This window comes from Mustela nivalis, assembly GCF_964662115.1.
Source record: "Mustela nivalis genome assembly, chromosome: 6".
NCBI lineage: Eukaryota > Metazoa > Chordata > Mammalia > Carnivora > Mustelidae > Mustela > Mustela nivalis.
The window spans coordinates 105,892,436-105,911,450 of NC_139025.1; the positions used below are offsets into that span (position 1 = coordinate 105,892,436).

General features: G+C 37.4%; 1 protein-coding gene across 15 annotated transcripts in view; it reads left to right on the forward strand.

The window, feature by feature from the left end:
• The first annotated feature begins 6,786 nt into the window (after nt 1-6,786).
• The window catches only part of ICE2 (interactor of little elongation complex ELL subunit 2), a 61,806-nt gene continuing 49,577 nt past the window's right edge, over nt 6,787-19,015 (forward strand). For 3 of the 15 annotated variants that reach the window (XM_082733741.1, XM_082733743.1, XM_082733747.1), the window contains exons 1-5: nt 6,835-6,955; nt 7,898-8,032; nt 10,201-10,305; nt 16,674-16,935; nt 17,998-18,117. In XM_082733741.1, the coding sequence (XP_082589867.1) occupies nt 7,992-8,032; nt 10,201-10,305; nt 16,674-16,935; nt 17,998-18,117 (528 nt within the window). In that variant the 5' untranslated portion in view covers nt 6,835-6,955; nt 7,898-7,991. Of the gene's footprint in view, nt 6,956-7,675; nt 7,811-7,897; nt 8,033-10,200; nt 10,306-12,079; nt 12,145-16,673; nt 16,936-17,997; nt 18,118-19,015 lie in introns of those variants that run through there. The other 12 variants (XM_082733746.1, XM_082733750.1, XM_082733748.1 and 9 more) reach the window with 12 other exon arrangements.

Below are 19,015 nucleotides of genomic sequence, written 5' to 3' on the forward strand. Positions count from 1 at the left end.
CCTTGTACATAGTTTTCTAGTTCACATTTTGTCTCCAGAAAATGGGCTAGTAGAACCTTGCTACTCAAAGTGTGGTCCACAGATCAGTAGCACTGACATCACATACGACCTTCACCTTATTAGAAACGCAAAATTCTGGGCACCTTCCCAGACCCACTAAATCAGAATCTGCATTTTTACAAGATCCCCAAGTGATTGGTTTGCATACTAAAGTTTGAGAAGTACTGGTGTGTAGTACAGTACTTTAAAAAAAAAATAATTCATTTTGGGGTACCCAGGTGGCTCAGTTTTTAAGTGACTGTCTTCTGCTCAGGTCATGATCCCAGAGTCCTGGGATCAAGCCCTGAGTAAGGCTCCCTGCTCAGTGGGAAGCCTGCTTCTCTCTCTCCCACTCCCCTTGCTTGCGTTCCCTCTCTCACTCTCTCCTCTGTCAAATAAATAAAATCTTCAAAAAAAAAAATAAAAATAATTCATTTCCATTCGCTGAAGGAAAAATGTATAGAAGGATCATGCTACCCTTTGGATCAGAGAAGTCAATGAAAGAAGTTTGAACTTGTGAGATAATATCTATTGATTGGTTGTAGTTGCCAGAAATGCAGAAGTGAGGATTCTCAGGCTGTCTCAAAGAAGGATGCCATGACTGGTTAGTGGTGTCTGCCGTGATGTATAGGAGGGGAGATATCCTGAATGCACACCATACTTTGTCATGTTTGCTTTGGAAATTATTAAAATGGAATGTCAGAAATGATACCAAAGACTTTAAAAATCTGACTTAACCTGAGCTGTCTTTGCCCTACCCCACCCCAACCACCTCTTGAGTAGATTATATAGGAGTAAACTAATAAATTTAAAATCAGCTAAGGATCACACTATTTTAATGATGCAAAACACCTCATCATAAATTATTTTGAAAGTAATGTCAGGACATCCAAATTGTAAAATATCCTGAAGTCAGAATAAAAGCAACTGAGTTGGCATTTTCCTCCACAGGCATACTACAATACCTAAGTGTCTCTTGCACTCAAGAAAATAAATATTTGACCTGATTCCCAAAGTTGCTTCATGTGACAGTCCCTACTCCTGCTTTTATTTCCAACTGCCTCAGATAAGAGGAAGAATGAGATTATGCATGTGAAATATTTGTAGACTGTCAAGTTCTATATAATTGTAAATGTTCACCACCTTCTAGTATCCCAGGAAATTGGGAATTAATGGAAATAATGGAGGTCGAGTTATGAAATCTGTCACCTCCTGGCCTTTGGCCAAACTCAGGCCTAAGCTCCTTCTGATAAAAACAATGGTTTACACTCATCTCTCCATCATGGATTAACTTGCCCAGTTTCAAGAGGGATACTGTAACCGGAGCAGAAGAGGGATTTCTTACCATTCTGTACCTAACGGTCTCATGGGCGAACTGGAAAGGAAAACAAATGTCAGGTCAATAACCTCTTGGGGAAAAGCAAAAGCAATAATCGTAGTAAGACCTGACCACAGTGTGTCTTGGTTTGGCACTGTTACTACTAAGCTTTGTCTCAAGAGGCAAGATCAGTCTAGCCCCCCCAAATTAGACTTCCACTTTTAATATGCCCCTCGGTCAAATGGACCAGTGCAGAGCTGGACTTGGCTTCTCATGACAGGTCTCTGAAAAGACAATATGCTGTGGAAGGTAACTGCTGATGTGCTGAGATGCAGCTGGGCACGTTCACTTCCCCTTTTGAACAAGAAAGTGGAGATGCGGCCCAGCACTGTTCAAAGCCATGGTCTAAAAGAGACTGTTAATATAAGTTCCCAGAGACGAGAAGAAAAAAACTTTCTTACCTAAGGGATTTCAGGAACATGAGAGGGAGCAGGAAATTTTTGTCAAGAGAACACTCCTGGATTCCAGAAGAATCACACTGATGGATCCTCAGCTTTTCTTAAGGCAAGCCTAGACTCTCAATATTGGCGGGGTCCTCTGCTAAATTAACATGCACTCTAATTTCACTAGTTGTGAGCTGGAGAAAAATCCTTTTTTAAATTTCTAATGTCATTTATCTCGGATGTTGGAAAAAGATAAAAGAGTCTTACTATATTTAGACTTTGCCTCTGGATTTTTTTTACTCCTTAGGAAGGGGACTGTTATCTCCAATACAATATAGTCATGTCTTAGCCATCCACTTGTTGTTTATCCACTCAATGGGCTCCTCAAACAACATTATTAATTCCAGGATGATTTCCTCTTTGTGGGGGAGCAGTTGCTTCAACTATTCATTGTTCTGTGCTTAAAGAACAAAAACCAATTTTAAGAAGATCCTCACCCAAAATTATGGTGGTAACCTAACAAATCTCACATCTACCTTTTCTACCATTCTGTCTTTATCCCTCCAATAAAATACACACTGTATTCTAAAGATAAAGCTAAATAATGGCTTGCTTATCTTACTTGAAATGATCTCTTTGGTCATCAGCCTCTCTCTGTGGGAGGATTAGAGGTCCCCTATAAAAGATCAGCGTCCAGATGAATAGTTCTGGGTTGTTTGTTTTTAGTACAGGGACCATGTGATACAGTACACTATGAAATACACTTCACAAAATATCATCTTCAGAGTAGAAAATTTTGAACATGTTAGCCATTATCCTCTGAAACCGGATAGCCTGGGCCAGAGCACTGTGTTGGTTTTCAGGAGTAATGATAATTCCCTCCCCACTTGAAATACATTTGTTGCTGAAAATCCAGGTTTGAACAAATTACTGTTGGAAACAGTATTTCCCCCAATAGCTCTCAATCGATTCCTAGATCAAAACCTCTTGCCTAGAGAACTATTTCTGAATTCTCATTCTGAGAGGACCTTATGGATGATTTTAAGTTCATGAAGCAATTCTCTGAGTGAGGTAGTTGCCACACAATCAACTCTCTAAGACTTACTTCATCGCAAATCAAGCAGAGGGAGTTCACTAGGTAAACGGTAGGAAAATGATTTGGTGCTAATAAAAAATAGATGATCATGCATATTTCTCTGTCTTGACTTGGTCCACAAGAACAAATACAACTGGAAGCAACTGTAATAACTTCAGTTAGCTAGGTGGTTGCCATTTTAAAAGTTCTTTTTTGAAATCTGTTTCAATGAACCATTTTATAAACTCAAGTACCTACTGTTATAAATTCTTTTAAAATGAGATTGATTTCTCACTTAACTTCTGTATTTGTTTTTCAGTTTAGGAAGAACAGAAAACCAACTCTTTCTTCTGCCTAAAAATCCACAGAATAAAATATGATCACTTTGGAAAATATTTTGGTAGGGTCTTAAAGAGTTAAACATAAATTAACATACAGTCCAACAATTCCACTCCTTGGTGTCTGCCCAAGAGAAATGAAAATACAAAGTCCACACAGAGACTGGTAAACAAATGCTCATAACAACATTATTCGTAACAGCCAAAAAGTGGAAACCATCTAATGTCTGTCAACCATTGCATGGATAAACAAAATGGGGCATATCCATAAATGCACTATAATTCAGCAACAAAACTACTAACACCTATTGCAACACGGATGATCTTAAAAAATATTCTGCCAAGAGAAAGAATCCATATTGCATAATTTTACCTATATGAAATGTCCAGAAAAGGCAAATATATAGAGATGGAAAACAGATTTGTGTTGGCCTGGGGCTGGAAGGTAGGAAGAGAGATTAACTGCAAAAAGACACAAAGGCCTTTTCAGGGTAATGGAATGTTTTAAAACTTGGCAGCGTTGACTGATGGTTGCAAAACTCCACATATTTACTAAAAATTAATGAATGATACAAATAAAATGGGTGAATTTTATGATACATAGATTACACCTCAATAAATCTGTTCTAAAAATATGTACTCAAAAGGCACCTGGGTGGCTCAAGCATTGGGTGTCTGCCTTTGGCTCAGGTCAAGATCCCAGCATCCTGTGATTGAGCCCTGCATTGGGCTCCTTGTTCAGCGGGAAGCCTGCTTCTTCCTCTCCCACTCCCCCTGCTTGTGTGCCCTCTCTCGCTGTGTCTCCGTCAAATAAATAAATAAAATCTTAAAAAAAAAAAAAAAAGTATGCACTCATAGACACACACATACACACTCGTTTCTCTATCACCCAGAGTAAAGTTCGACGTCCAAATTCTCTAATATGGCATGAAGTCTCTATCCCCTTCTCCCTTTCCAGTCCAATGGCTTTCATTTCCCACACACACACAACAGTGCAGTAGCTTTCCCCCTTCCCCAAAACATGCAGTGCTGTTTTACATTTCTGCACTTTTTCCCTACTGAAAACCCACAACCCCTTCTCTACACAGAGAACTCCAACTCACCTTTCAAGACGCAATGTAAATTAAACTTCTCTGAACTGGCACCTAAGCTGTCTCATCAGAATAAGTTCCTTCCTCGTTGTGTTCCCAGAGAATCGATATATTTATATGTGTGTATGTGTGCACGTGTTGTGTGCGTGTGTGTATGTGTGCCATTTCTTATTTGTATTGTAATCATCTATTTACAATGCCACCTCCACTGTGGGTTTTTGTATTTTTGGAAGGCAGAAAAAAAACTATATGCTGACTATTTTACGTTGAACATCTACTCTTTGCAATGTACTTTTTACATGTTACTTCTAATAGTCACAACTCTGTAGGTGAGATATTACTGTCTCCTTTACCCAATTAGGAAACGAAGGCTCAAAGAGGAGACACATGTGTAGGAGCACACTGGCAGTGACCAGGAAAACTGAGATAAAACTGGTATCAGCTGGACTCTAAAAATCTATGTTGTTTTCACTAAACTGCTTTTGGCTCACAAGTAAAGCATAAAGAAGAAAGGATACATGTATCTAATGTATTGTAATGGCAAGAGTTATAAGACCTGATTTTTAGCATCCATTCTATCACTGACCATTTAATGTTGGAAACGTCATTTGACAACCTGGACCTCAGTTTCTTTATCAGGAAAATAAGTGGGTCTAGGTAATCTCCAAAGTTCCCTCTGGTTCTAAAAATTCTGATTCTGTGTGCTATCTTGCAACCACCAGAAATCAAATACACCAAATCAGAGCATGCTCTTTGATGATAATCTGTAATCTCAACACAGTTCATGTCTGGTGATGTTACCATAACACACTACTATGGGCTGATACCAGCAGCATAAGTGCTTGGACAATTCTTGAGCTGTTTCTTGAGCAGCTGTTAAAGAGTAGGACAGGACTCTCAATTCTGACTGCATGCTTCATGAGATACTACCCAACACGTGGAATTCTACACTGCCTTGATGTCCATCTCTGTCCTAGCACAGGCTAGGACACTCACCTGATACAGGCTACCAGGTCAGTGCCAGCCATTGTTCCAGCTGATTTGCAAGTATTCACAAGCATTGCCTCCTAACATGCCTCTTCCCTACAACCCACTCAATACATTGTTAGATAAACTTTCCTGAAATATAGAAACTCCCACTGTGTCATTCCTTTGCTGATAAGCAACCTCCACTCCACAGTCCATCATTTTATTTCTTGTACAATAAAGTCAGAATCCTGAGTCTGGTTTTTTTTTTTTTTTTTTTAAGATTTTATTTATTCATTTGTCATAGAGAGAGAAGCGAGAGCAAGTACAGGCAGACAGAGTGGCAGGCAGAGGCAGAGGGAGAAGCAGGCTCCCCGCTAAGCAAGGAGCCCGATGTGGGACTCGATCCCAGGACGCCGGGATCATGACCTGAGCCGAAGGCAGCTGCTTAACCAACTGAGCCACCCAGGCATCCCCTTAGTCTGGTTTATATGCTCTTCTGTGGCTTAATCCCAATCTATTTTTTCAAACCCTTTTCCTCTACTACTCTTTATAGTCCTTGCATTCCTGGCAAAATAAATTACCTAAGGGTCACCGTATTCAAGGCAGATTTTTAATAGAAGTATAATTTCTGTGTAAACATTATTTAAACAGTATCATAAATCATTGTAAAATTTAAAACGTGCTTTCCTGCTAGCATACAAACTGGACTTGTTCATGCAATAGGTTTACGCTGTTTCTTGTGCTGGTCTCTTTCTAAAAAACGCCCTTTCCCATGATCTACATATTTCAAATTCTTCAAATGAGCTGCCATATCAAGTTCCCAATGTGGTAACTGACATGTAAGTATTCATTATGTATCTTCAGCTATCCAAAGCTGCTTTCTGTCCCTCTCCTTAGTAATTTCTCTCCCTCTCTGAACTCATACAATCTCTCTTAAGGAGCTTACTACTTTCTATGTTGCTTTATATTTTTTAATGTGAAAGAAACCCAATGATCAAAAGCTCTTGGAAACACGGGTATTGGGCCTTAGTCCTACGTGTACCCAGCACCAAACACAAATTTTAAAGTGCTCAATAGATATTTCCTTAGTGAATGAAAATAAAATTAGTGGGGAGACACCAGAGTGGCTGCTGGTAGAAACTGACATCTGGAAATAGAGTGGGGATGGAGTGGAGGTGCTATTATATGCCAAGTACCATACAGAGCACAGCTTCATCCATTACTTCACTTAATCCTTTCCAAACCCCTAACGAGGTGCTGATGGCTCCTTTTTACAGATGAGGAAACAGGGATAGGGAAACTAATACATTTGCCTAAGGTCACAACCAAGTATGTTTAGGTCTTCCCAGTACTGTACTTGTCGCCTGTCCCTCTTCTAACTTATCATCCCCTGAAAGTCAAGGACTTGTCTAGGACAACGCATAGCCCCTAGCCCCTTCCGCGGGCATAGCCCCAGCAAACCCAGCCTCACAGTTTCCAGCCGAAGTACCCGGAGCACGGCAGTGAAGAGAACACGGACCCCGCCCGCCGCATCGCTGGTGACGTCATTACGCAAGAACGAGGCGGCGCGGCCACGTCCTTTAAATAAGGCCTTCCGAGGGCGCGCGCGACAGTGAGAGGAGTGGGGTGGAGCGTGTGGAGTGGGGGTCGCGGCCCGGGCCAGAGCCGCCGCGGACCACGAGGTGGGCGGAAAGGATGCCTTGCAGCGGAGACGCGGAAGGGAGGGCGCTGCCTTGCAGGCAGGCACGCTCGTGAGGGCGGGAGGAGGGAACATGGCGGCCCCCTCGGCCAGGCCAGGACCCTCCGCTCCAGGTTTTGGCGCGGCCCCCACCCCCCGGCTTTGCTCGCCCCTTTACTTGTCTTACTGGAACCTTGTTTCTTCTTCCGTCCCCTCTCCCTCAGCCATTCCTTTTGTCTTCCTTAGCTCCCCCTCCCCAACCCCAGACGGGGTCGTAATGTGAGAGGTGGATTATTTGGGGGCAGGTCAGGCTCCTCAGGAGAGACCGACTCCTAAATGTGACTGCTAGGTTCTCACACTCCTTTATCGGTACGTTTGGGGGTAACAGGAGAAGCACAGAACGTAGAGTGGTCAAGTCAGATTTGCCATCCAGGTTATTCCTTTGTATGATTCTGTGAAATGTCATGTAAGTCACCTGGACCTCTTTCTCCTCCAAAGTGAGGTTCTTTCTGAAAGATTCTTGATTTCCAGGGAGATTTTGTCCAGCATTGCTTGCCAGAATCTTGTCCCACAACTGTGTATGATTGGGAAAACGGAAGCAAGATTTATTTGGGCAGTAAGGGAATAGAGGGGAGCTGAGTTAAGACTTAAGCCCCATGCCCTTAAGTGATCTAGTATATAAACAATGAGAACACCATTCAGTTTTGACTCTTCATGTCCACAGTGAGTTTTCTGAAAGTTACTGGAGTAAGTTAAATGGAAAAGGGCTCCGACATCAGCTTCCTGTTCTGCTGCAAAGAAACTGGGGAGTATTCATCAGTGTGCTGTATTCTGTTTTAGGTGTCCCTGTCAGTTGAGGGTAGGTGTTACAGGTTCTTAACACACTTAACAGCCCCTGCCCCAGCCAGTCACCTGCTTTTGATCTTGACCTTTTGTTTTTCCTCAGTTGAGTGTAGATTCTGGAGAAATTCTGCCTCCGCTGGAGTCTCCACTGCCAGGCAGCAGAATTGTGAGATAGAGTGAAGCAGAAACCTAGGAATATGAGCTCCATGATGGCCATGGGTGAACCAAGGCTGAACTGGTGAGTTAAATCTGTTTGAAATCTAAAGAGGAGTGAAGTGGGACTGGTGGCTGGATTAGGAAAGGAGGGTTTCTGGTCTGGAGAGATTTGGAGGAAACAAAAAGAAAATACTAGTGGCTCAGACTATACCCTGGTCTTACTTGCACGTACTGAGTACTTTTGAGCCATAGCTGATTGCACTTTTCTCCTAAAATGATAAAAGTTCATCACTCAAATTGCTACTAGATATAACTCCATCATGTTATTATTTTTCGTTCGTCTCTTAGTGAAGGACTGAGGCTAGGACTCTCTTGCGTTCCAAGAACCTTGCCCATTTCTGTACAACTAATAGAAAGACCCTCTTTAAGAAGAGACAAGCTTCATTTTATTATATGAGAACCTATCCCCAAGTGATAATATAAATGCATAGACTGTGTTTTAGAAGTGTATGAGAACTTCACAAATAGACGACTTGGTAAGTGTAGTTCTGTAGGACTCTAATACATGTGCTGTTCTAAATCAATTTAACACAGATTTACTGAGCATCCACTGTTCGCTAGCCAAAGAGAAATACTGAATTTACAAGAGATGACAAAGATGACTTATATAGTACCTGATTCAATCAGTATGAGCTCAATAAGTTTTTTGTTTGTTTATTGCAAAGTGCTCCTTTCCCCCAAAGGAGCTCGCTGTCCTTGAGCCCATGAGTTTGTTTTTGTATGATATGCAAAAACCTTTTAACTGGGGTGCCTGGGTGGCTCAGTGGGTTAAAGCCTCTGCCTTTGGCTCTGGGTCATGATGCCAGGGTCCTGGGATCCAGCCCCGCATCAGGCTCTCTGCTCAGCAGGGAGCCTGCTTCCTCCTCTCTCTCTCTCTCTGCCTGCCTCTCTGCCTACTTGTGATCTCTGTCAAACAAATAAATAAAATCTTAAAAAAAAAAAACACCTTATAACTTAATGAGCTTTCACAGAAACAGTTCCATAACACTTAATAAGAAATCACTTGCTTGCATAGCAAGCAAGACATTCTAATTTTTATCATTTATACTTTAACTATAGTTGTGGGGTTTTTGTTTGTTTGTTTTTTGATAAACACCTTTAAAAACAATCAGTGTGGGGTAAATAATGCTAAAATTTCCTGTGTGGGAATGGGCCAGCCAGAAGTTACCATTTAATAGATTGTTCTGTTTTAAATTTTAGGAGTTGTATACATTTAAGCTCCTTATCATAATGAATGTGTTCAGTTGCTGCACAGATGCTCTTAAATGCCATTGACATTATGAAACCAAATGTAGTTTACAGCCTTTGCGCAGCATTGTAGCCCTTGGAACTACGTTTTTCCACAGAATCTTAATAATCTTTGTCCTTTCTAGGTTACGGTTCTCAATGTTTTTAATTCCTTCAACCAGCATTTATTGGTTCTTTACTATATGTAATATGTTATATCTAATTATGATGTTATAGAAAATCATATAAGACTTTAGAAGTGGTTTTAGCTGAGTCACACCATTTATCACATTTGCCAAGTTAATGAGAATAGGTAGGGTAGTTAGTCTTTGTAGCTGCTGTCTTGTGACCTGGCACAATAATGCATGAAACAAAATTAAGTTGAGAAGTATTTTCTTTCAGCAGCCAAACATCTTAAATGTTATGCCACAGAACCTGAGGTGAGCCCTGCCCCTGACAGACTATTACTCTACCTCAGTCTGTTCTGTCTTTAACTCTTAAGTATCTCTGATGTTTAATTGGTTTTTTTAAGATTTTATTTATTTGACAGAGATCACAAGTAGGCAGAGATGCAGGCAGAGAGAGAGGGGGAAGCAGGCTCCCTGATGAGCAAAGAGACTGATGTGGGCTCAATCCCAGGACCCTGAGATCATGACCTGAGCTGAAGGCAGAGGCTTAACCCACTGAGTCACCCAGGTACCCCTTTAATTGGGTATTAATGTTAAAAGCAAGGCTGATTATTTGAACAGGAGAGTTTCAGATTGAGCCTAGGCTAAAAGCTATCCAAGTAAAACATCTAAACTCAAACATCTGATACATGAAATTAAAATTATTAAGAGGTGATTATCTAGGAAAGGGGCTGTAGGGGGCATGTAGTTGTAAACTACAATTGTACCATTATGCTGCTTAGTCTGGCATGAGATTTTGAATTTTCAAATATAAGTAAATTATTTTGTTTCACAGGGATGTTTCCCCCAAAAATGGCCTTAAGACATTCTTCTCTCGAGAAAATTATAAAGACCATTCCATGGCTCCAAGTTTAAAAGAACTATGTGTTTTATCTAACAGGTAATATATTCATTTATTTTATTGTTTATTTTCATGTTTGACGTTATTTTTCTGATAATTGAAGTTTCATATTTGTATCCACTATTAGACATTCAAATTCTAAAAATGTAAAAATTTAAAAATGGAAAAATCCAGTACCCAAGGGTGACTGGTCTTTGGTATATGTGTATTTATATATATAGATATATATTAACAAATCTTTTTGGACCTTTATCCACACAGATATAAAAACAACAATGAGATCATACTATAAATAATGTAAAATACTATAAAACTGTTTTGCAGTTTGCTTTTTTCATTTAAAATAATACTTCATGTATCTTTCCATGCCTCTATATATAGCTTAATCTTAATTGTTCATAATACTTTATTATATAGATATATTTTTAACTTACTTAGCTAGTCTGATATTGCAAAATGTGTTCCTCTTTTTTGTAATTATAAATAATGCATTGAAATTTTGTAATAATTTTTATAAGATAATTTCATAGAAATTGAGTTCAATCAGATGGCATAAGCATTTTATATTTTAATAGATATACTGCTCAATTTCCATGGATTTTTTTCCTCTCTGGTATGAGCATGCCTATTGAATGATAATTTTCCCTTCTTACTGCTTGCTTGCCTGTAACATCTCTTTCCTTTGTGATTGGCTATTTCTATTCTGTTGTGGATGAGGCTTGAAACCAATTGGGTTTATTAGAATGGACTGTAAATATGCCAAGTGAGGAATGGGAAGCTTCTCTAGAGGAGCTCAACATTTACTTTCATCTTTCTCCATTCATTTTGCAATTGACAAAGCGTATTTCTAGCCTCTGTGTGGAATGGGTCCCCATCTGTTCCTGCCTTCTCAGTACCCTTTCTGTCAATTAGCATCCCTTCCTACTGCTCTATTCTCATTTTTTCTCGATCAGTGTTTAAAGGTGCACAGATTTTTCCTGTCTCAATCCCTGGACTCCGTGTTACTTTCTTACCTCCTCTGCTATTTGTACTTAGATTTCTTGAAAAACTTGTATGTGTTTGCCAGGAGGAAATGAGGGCAAAAAACTATGACATGCAAAAAATGTTTAACAAAATGGCAATAATAGTAAGTCCCTCCCTGTCAATAATTACTTTAAATGAATTAAACTCTCCAGTCAAAAGACAGATTGGGAGAATGGATTAATAAATCACTTGGTTGCACATCTCACTACATTTGCTTTCACTGAACACCCTCCTCTAATCTGGCCTCCACCCTCATTAGTCTACTAAAACTTCCCCTCTCAAGATCATTGGTGGCCTCTCGACTATGAAGATATCTCACTCTCCTAGTTTTATGGTGATGGTGGTATTTCTCAGTCTCCTTTGCCATATTGGCTCATTATACTCCGGAGCTTTTAAGAAATACTGATCTGGCATGGAGCACTGGGTGTTACTTGCAAACAACCATGGCAAGAATGGAAAGCTAAATGATGTACTAAAACTATAATGATGTTTGTACAAAAACTAATGATGTACTATATGGTGACTAACACAACATTAAAAAAAATTTTTTTTAATAAATAAAAAAGAGAAAAAAAAGAAATACTGATTTTATACTCTCAACCCATACTTTTGCATCTGAACCTTTAAGGATGTCTGTGGAATCAATTAATAGACCCCACTGATACTCATTTATAGGTTGTTTCCATTCATTTCTTATTAAAACACTGAGCATCCTTTTTATATATATGCTGGTATTAAGTAGGATAAATTCCTATAAGAGAAAATATGTATATATTTTTTGTTTTGATAGATGCTACCAGAATGCCATTGAAAACATTTTTTAAAAAGGGCTATTTTGATTCATCAGATGAATAAGTAAGTTCACATAAAGGCAAGTAGATGTTGTAAAAAGAGGCGATTTTAAAAGCAACATTCTTGCCTAAGTGCATAATTATATTGTCTTTGCTAATATCACTTATAAAAGATTGAGTAGATCCCACATAAATGCATCAAAGGATTTTTAAAAATATATTTGTTATTCAACTTGTACCATTTCTTGAGGATAACTTAATTTCTTAAAACTTATTAACAGAAAATTGCCTTTGTTTATTTGAATCAAAGAGTATCTACCAATTATAGTATCCTGGAAGATGAGGGTAAAAATGCATGTCTTCACCTTTTTTTGAAAGTAAAATGAACATGTATCTTTAAAAACAGAAAACAAAAACTTGTCACCACTCTATGTTCTTTTATCTCAGCCTTCACCTTTTCAGACTAAATATTTTTAATATTAATCTTCATCCTGTACTGCTTCTTAATTATTTCAGTTGTTCTTAAATTTAGCTCTAGTCAGCATGTCATAAGTATGGGTTATAGTCTGAATTATATAAGGGAGATGACATCTTGCTGGCAATTGCATACAGCTTCTAAAATATTTTCTTCTTAGAATATGCTTTGTTTTTCTTTATATTTCTGTATAGCACAAAATAATTAGTATAATTTACTTTTTAGCATAGAAAAAATAAAGACCTAAGGCACTGATTTCATATGTTTCTAATCTTTTTTGTTCACATTGAATTTTATTAAGTCTTGTTACAGTAAGGAGTGGATTTTCAGATTATTAAATTACAGACATTTAATTTTAACTTGGAAAAATTAGGAAAAATGTAAAATTTTTATTAGTCCTAATTTTGTGTTTTTTTGTGTTCTCTAACATATTTGGGAAAATACTTCTAATTACTCTGCTTTCTACAGTAGGAGGTTTTTATTCAACCCTTCTCCCTCTACTGGAAGGTAAACATTTACCTTTTTTTAAATTAAAGTTTCGATGTAGACACTTATAACTGAATTTTGAGCCAACAATGGGGAAAGTGGCTTCAAATAAAAATTTATGAAATTTTAACATGTTTAATATAAAAAAGTGTAAATCAAATTCAGGAGGTATTGGTAGACTTTAGATGTGGGCTAGAAGTACCATTTCCAAATGCTACTTAAAGAAGCAACCCAAATCAGTAGACTTGAAGCATAGGAGACTAAAAGTTTGAATTCTGCCTTTTTTTTTTTTTTTTTAAAGAAACTTTAAGCAAAAAAAGAGAATAGGTGGTTGACAAAATGAGGGGGGAAAACTTCAAACCATCAACTAAAATAAAATATAATGCTGTAAATGTGGATAGAGAAACCCTGTCAGATGCTTTTGGCTTGCACCCTGATGAAGATTTTGACAGCACTGCACTCGGAAATGATCTTGATGTGCTGCCATTTCATTCTTTGCTGAATGTAGCCAATTTAAACTGCTAGAATTTCTTGACATTCCTACTCTGGCATATCTGAGTCAGCATCTTGTTGCTGCAGCAGCTTAATTAAATTTGCCAGTTTGTGCCACAAGGACAGACATGTTCTCATATTCAGAGAGACAGCTGTGAAGCAGTATTGTTAAGAGTTGCGGACACAATACTGTTAGGTTTGAATAGCTCTCAAGACATTTTCTAGTGAGAAATCAATTTGCTGTAATACATTTCTCCCAAGATCAGCAGTTAATATTCATTTTGTTAACCTAAAATATGCTTATTTTTATACAGTTATTGAGAAACTTTAGTAGCTAAGTATGTCTTCTTTCACCTGTATTATTTTCAGAGCCAATCTAAGCTTCCTTACTTTAATTTCCAAAATTCTTTACCCAGTCACTAACCAGCTCTCTTGATTAGTTTTCCATCTTTAGTTTAGCTCTTATAGGGTGGGGTTGGATATTTTGCTTTATTTTAGGGCCTTAAGTTTTATTTTTCTAAGAATCTTGGCACTTTTACCATAATTATTCTAGTATTATAAAGCTGATTTGAAACAAATTATTAGTGGTTTTGGATTGGGCTCACCCTTTGTCCAGACATAGATCTAGATTAATAATTCTCAGCCTTATCAGATCAACACCCTCCCACTTTTCGTAACAAATATTTATGAGAAATAAGATACCTCCTTTGCTAGCCTGAATTAAAATTCATAGGTAATAATAGCCACAGACATTATTTAAAATAATATCTTAGATATATAAATGTGAAATCAAAGGAAATAATTTATATATTTTAATATGTATATGCATAGATACTATTGCACTAGAAGGTATAATGAAGTAGTCAGATGCACCAGCTAAAATGAACAAGGTTGGATTTTTTTTTTAAGATTTTATTTATTTGAGAGTGAGTGAGAGCAAGAGAGAGAGAGCATAGGCAGGGGCAGTGGCAGAGGGAAAGGGAGAAGCAGACTCAGCACTGAGCAGGGAGCCCGATGCAGGGCTTGATCATGGGACTCTGGGAACATGACCTGAGCTGAAGGCAAACAGTTAATCAGCTCAGCCACCAAGCACCCCAACAAGGTTGGATTTAAGAAACGTTAATATAAACGATGCCATAGAAGAATAATAAAAATAAAAGAGAATAAAATGTATTGTTAGGATAAGTAATAACAGACCAGATTTGTTTGTGTATGATTAAAAGAAAGCCTAGGGGTGCCTGGGTGGCTCAGTGGGTTAAGCCTCTGCCATCAGCTCAGGTCCTGATCTCGGTCCTGGGATGGAGCCCCACATGAGGCTCTCAGCTCAGCAGGGAGCGTGCCCCCCCCACCCCGCATCTCTGCCTATTTGTGATCTCTGTCAAATAAATAAATAAAATCTTAAAAAGAGAAAGTCTAAAGGAAGCTTGGAAAGTTGTGTAGTATACTCTGATGCATTACATTACTGGCAGATAATATTCCTCACCTCTATCTACATGCCTTTAATTCTCCCTTCTTTTGTAACAACCAAGATACAACCACCGTCTTCTGAAATTCCCTAAAGAAATTTATACTGTCGTATTTCAGAACCATAGCTCTAAGTATTTCTTGCCCCTCCCCGTTATCCCTCCTTTTTTTTTTTTTTTAAGATTTTATTTATTTGATAGAGAGCACAAGCGGGGTGGGGAACAGCAGGCAGAGGAAGAGGGAGAAGCAGGTTCTCTGCTGAGCTGAGCAAAGAGCCTGATGTGGAGCTCCACCTCAGGATCCTGAGATCATGACCCGAGCAGAAGGCAGACGCTTGACTGAGCTACCCAGGGCACCCTTCCCCCCAATTCACTGCTTTTCCCTTCTCCCTCTTAGTCCCCGATCATGTTATCCTAGGATTCTTGGTTACCTATTCAGTAAATTGAGTTTGGAAACCTGAGATCTCCATAGTTAGACTCTATTGATACACATATTTACTTATCTTTCTTCCCTATTCGTTTGTCTGATCTCATTTGATTGTAAAGTTTCAGAGAGTACAGACTGTAGTGTTCCCATATCCAGCATGAGCTGACACACGGTAGTCAGTCACTCACTAAGTATTGATGAACAGGGAATGAAGAATGAACCAGCAGAGCTCCATCTTTCTCATTAGTTTCCCTTCCTCTTGTGTTACTGTTGCTGCTTACTTTGGAACTAAATCATAGCGAACAGTTACTCTGGTGGAAATTGGAATTATGGAGACCAAAGAAGTTTTGTTTTATGTGTATATGTATTTGTGTATTTTAAAACTTTCTCATTAAAAATGTAGATCACTACAGTTGAAACTAGGAATAGCGACAGATTATGAACAAGATAAGAACTTTGTGTTCATGTATCTTACTATTGTAGAAAGGTGTTTTGGGTTTTCTTTGTTTTTTGGGGTTTTTTTTTAGAAATTGGGGTATCATTTCATAAATATGGTAACAGGTTCTCTAGTTTCTAAAATCTCCTCTAGTGCATTTCTTTTTGGATAAGCCAGACTTTTTAGGTTTATTCAAACCATAAGGACACTTCCGTGGACTCAGTCTTGTATGGGTGATGAGGATTGTTCAACTTTTCTAAAACCACTATTGCTTCTATAAAATATGGGATACAGTGTTGGAATTTTCATTTTAAATCTTAAAGTAATTAAGGAAACTAGAAAATTTAGAATCTCAGTGAGTTTGTGAACCTGTAACCTAAGCGTATTCTACTTCTAGTGGCTTTTGTTCACCATACTAACTAATACAGCTTACTGAAGAATTTAAACTTTTGAAAACAACTTGCATTGTAATAAAGGTGCACATGAAATATCTGCAATTATAATTGGCAAGAGCAGTTTTCGTCTGTTGAATAAAGGAGAAAAAGTTCAAATTGAATAACTCGTCTAAGGATTTTGTCTCTTCCTCTCTGTCAGATAATTGAAGGTAAACTTGTAGTGTGATCCTATCCTGCAGAACACTTAATTTACACCAAATGGCTGAACATCAAAATGCAGGTGGCAGAGTAGGATAATAATCCAGAATTTACTATGTTAATCACGCTATATTCTCCCTGGTGATTGAGAATCATGAAGTTCCATGATAGTAATCTTCATGTGAAAAGCACATATTTGTAAATTGTATTTTTTTTTCCAGACGTATAGGAGAAAATTTGAATGCATCAGCAAGTTCTGTAGAAAATGAGCCGGCAGTTAGTTCAGCAACTCAAGCAAAGGAAAAAGTTAAAACCACAGTTGGAATGGTTCTTCTTCCAAAACCAAGAGTTCCTTATCCTCGTTTCTCTCGTTTCTCACAGAGAGAGCAGAGGAGTTATGTGGACTTGTTGGTTAAATACGCAAAAATTCCTGCAAATTCCAAAGCTGTTGGAATAAATAAAAATGACTACTTGCAGTACTTGGTATGTATTCTATTCTTCAGCGTCAGTGAACAATATTTTAACTTTGCTTTCATGTTTTTAGGTGTAGTTGTAGTCACAAAAATGAAAAATTTAAGGAGTTTAATTGACAGAGCATTGGCGCTTTCATTCTTTTGCTGGTTCTTTTATAGTTCAGGCATTTTGCTCTGGTTCTGAGCATATTTCACTCCAGTTCATCTTAAGTACTAGCAGAACAATTTTACATTGCTTGTTGAACCAATTTTAATTTTTTGTTTGATTACGTTAAGTGGTGGTTTCAAGTTCTCAATTACATAAATGATGCTGTGTTGAACATCTTGGTTGCAGACTCTTTGTTCATATCTATAATTGTTTCCTTAAGATAATTTCTTTAAATTGCCAGATCAAATCTATACATATTTTTCAAGGCTTAGATATGCATGGGTAAATTGTTATGCAAAAAGTTTAAGCCAATTTGTTTATGCCACTATTGCATGAAAGTTTTCTTTAAAAAAGAAAAATCTTCACTAACCCTGGATATTACCTTTTTGCCTCTAATTTGGTATGGAAAAAATGGTGATGCTTTGTTTTATATTAATTTACAGTGCTTACTAATGAAAATAAGTATTTCCTTATGTTTATAAGCCATTTTTGTTTCTTTCATATCTTGCCTATTCATGTTTTTTGCACATTTTTTTCATTTGGATGTTTGTCTTTTTTATGTTAATTAAGAGCATTCTGTGCAAAAGCTTAATTCCTCAATAAGTAATGTAATATTAGTAATATGCTCTTCTATTTTTTGTGGCATTAGGTTTTTTTTAAATTGAAGCATTGCTGATAGACAATATCTGTTAGTTTCAAATGTTCCTATAGTTCACTGTGTTCAGCATAGTGATTCAAAATTTGTATACATTGTGAAGTTTTTAATAATAAGTTTGTCATTATTATATAGTAGTGTTTACTCCTTCTCTGATTTCTGTTTTGGATAAGATACTTTTATTAGTCTTTATGTCCAAATTATTTAAGAAGTGGTTGTTTTTAATCAAGCTTCTTATTCCAAGACATGTCTACTTTTTTAAAAATCAGGATATGAAAAAACATGTGAATGAAGAAGTTACTGAATTCCTAAAGTTTTTGCAGAATTCTGCAAAGAAATGTGCACAGGATTATAACATGCTTTCTGAGGATGCTCGTCTTTTCACAGAGGTAAAAAAAAAAAAAAAAAACATTTATTTAAACTGGCAAGGAATAAGCAATAACAGCATTTTAAAATGTGTGATGCTTCTGCCACAATCATATAAAGATACCAGTATTATCAATTGAGAGATCAAATTGTGTGTCAGTCTTTTATTCAGCATATATTTTAATAAAAATATTAGAACCTCAAAATCATATACACTAGTAGTATATCCATTTTTTTCCTTTTACTGATTGAACTACTAAAATTGAATTATATTTTATTCACATGGATGGTTTGATCTGATGCACTGCTTTCCCTTGTGAGAGAGTGGGTGTTTAAGGCGTGACCTTGGTCCTTAAAAATCTGAATGGTCATTTAGTACTTAGTCACATAAATTTGTATTCTTTATCTTCACGGTAACCAGCTACCAAATGGAAGGATTTTAACTGTGAGTTCATTTTTTGATACTTAGATTATTCATGCAAGTGTATTAGCAAAGCATGTACATCGTTATACTTTGTACCCTACCATCATTCAGTGGGCTTAGAAGAAATTCAGAATGCACTACTTAAATGGTAACTATTAATACGTATTATTGTATTAGAATTTTTCTGCCAAAACCAGTATGAATTTTTTTGAAGTCTTGAAAACTAGTCCTATCATATATATTATATAGTGAGCAGAGTGTGATCCACTCAACAGTATTGAACTCTGAATGTAAAAATGGTTAAGATGGTAAGTTTCATGTGTATTATACCACAATTCAAATCAAAACAACTGTTACCTATAATTTAGGGGCAGCAGAGGATATTAGTTTTACCGTTTTTTATATATATTTTAAGGTGAAATTTTGCTGTTAATATGAACCAGAAGAATGATTCTTCTAAATAAAAGGAATTGCATTTTTATTTTCTCTGAACCTGC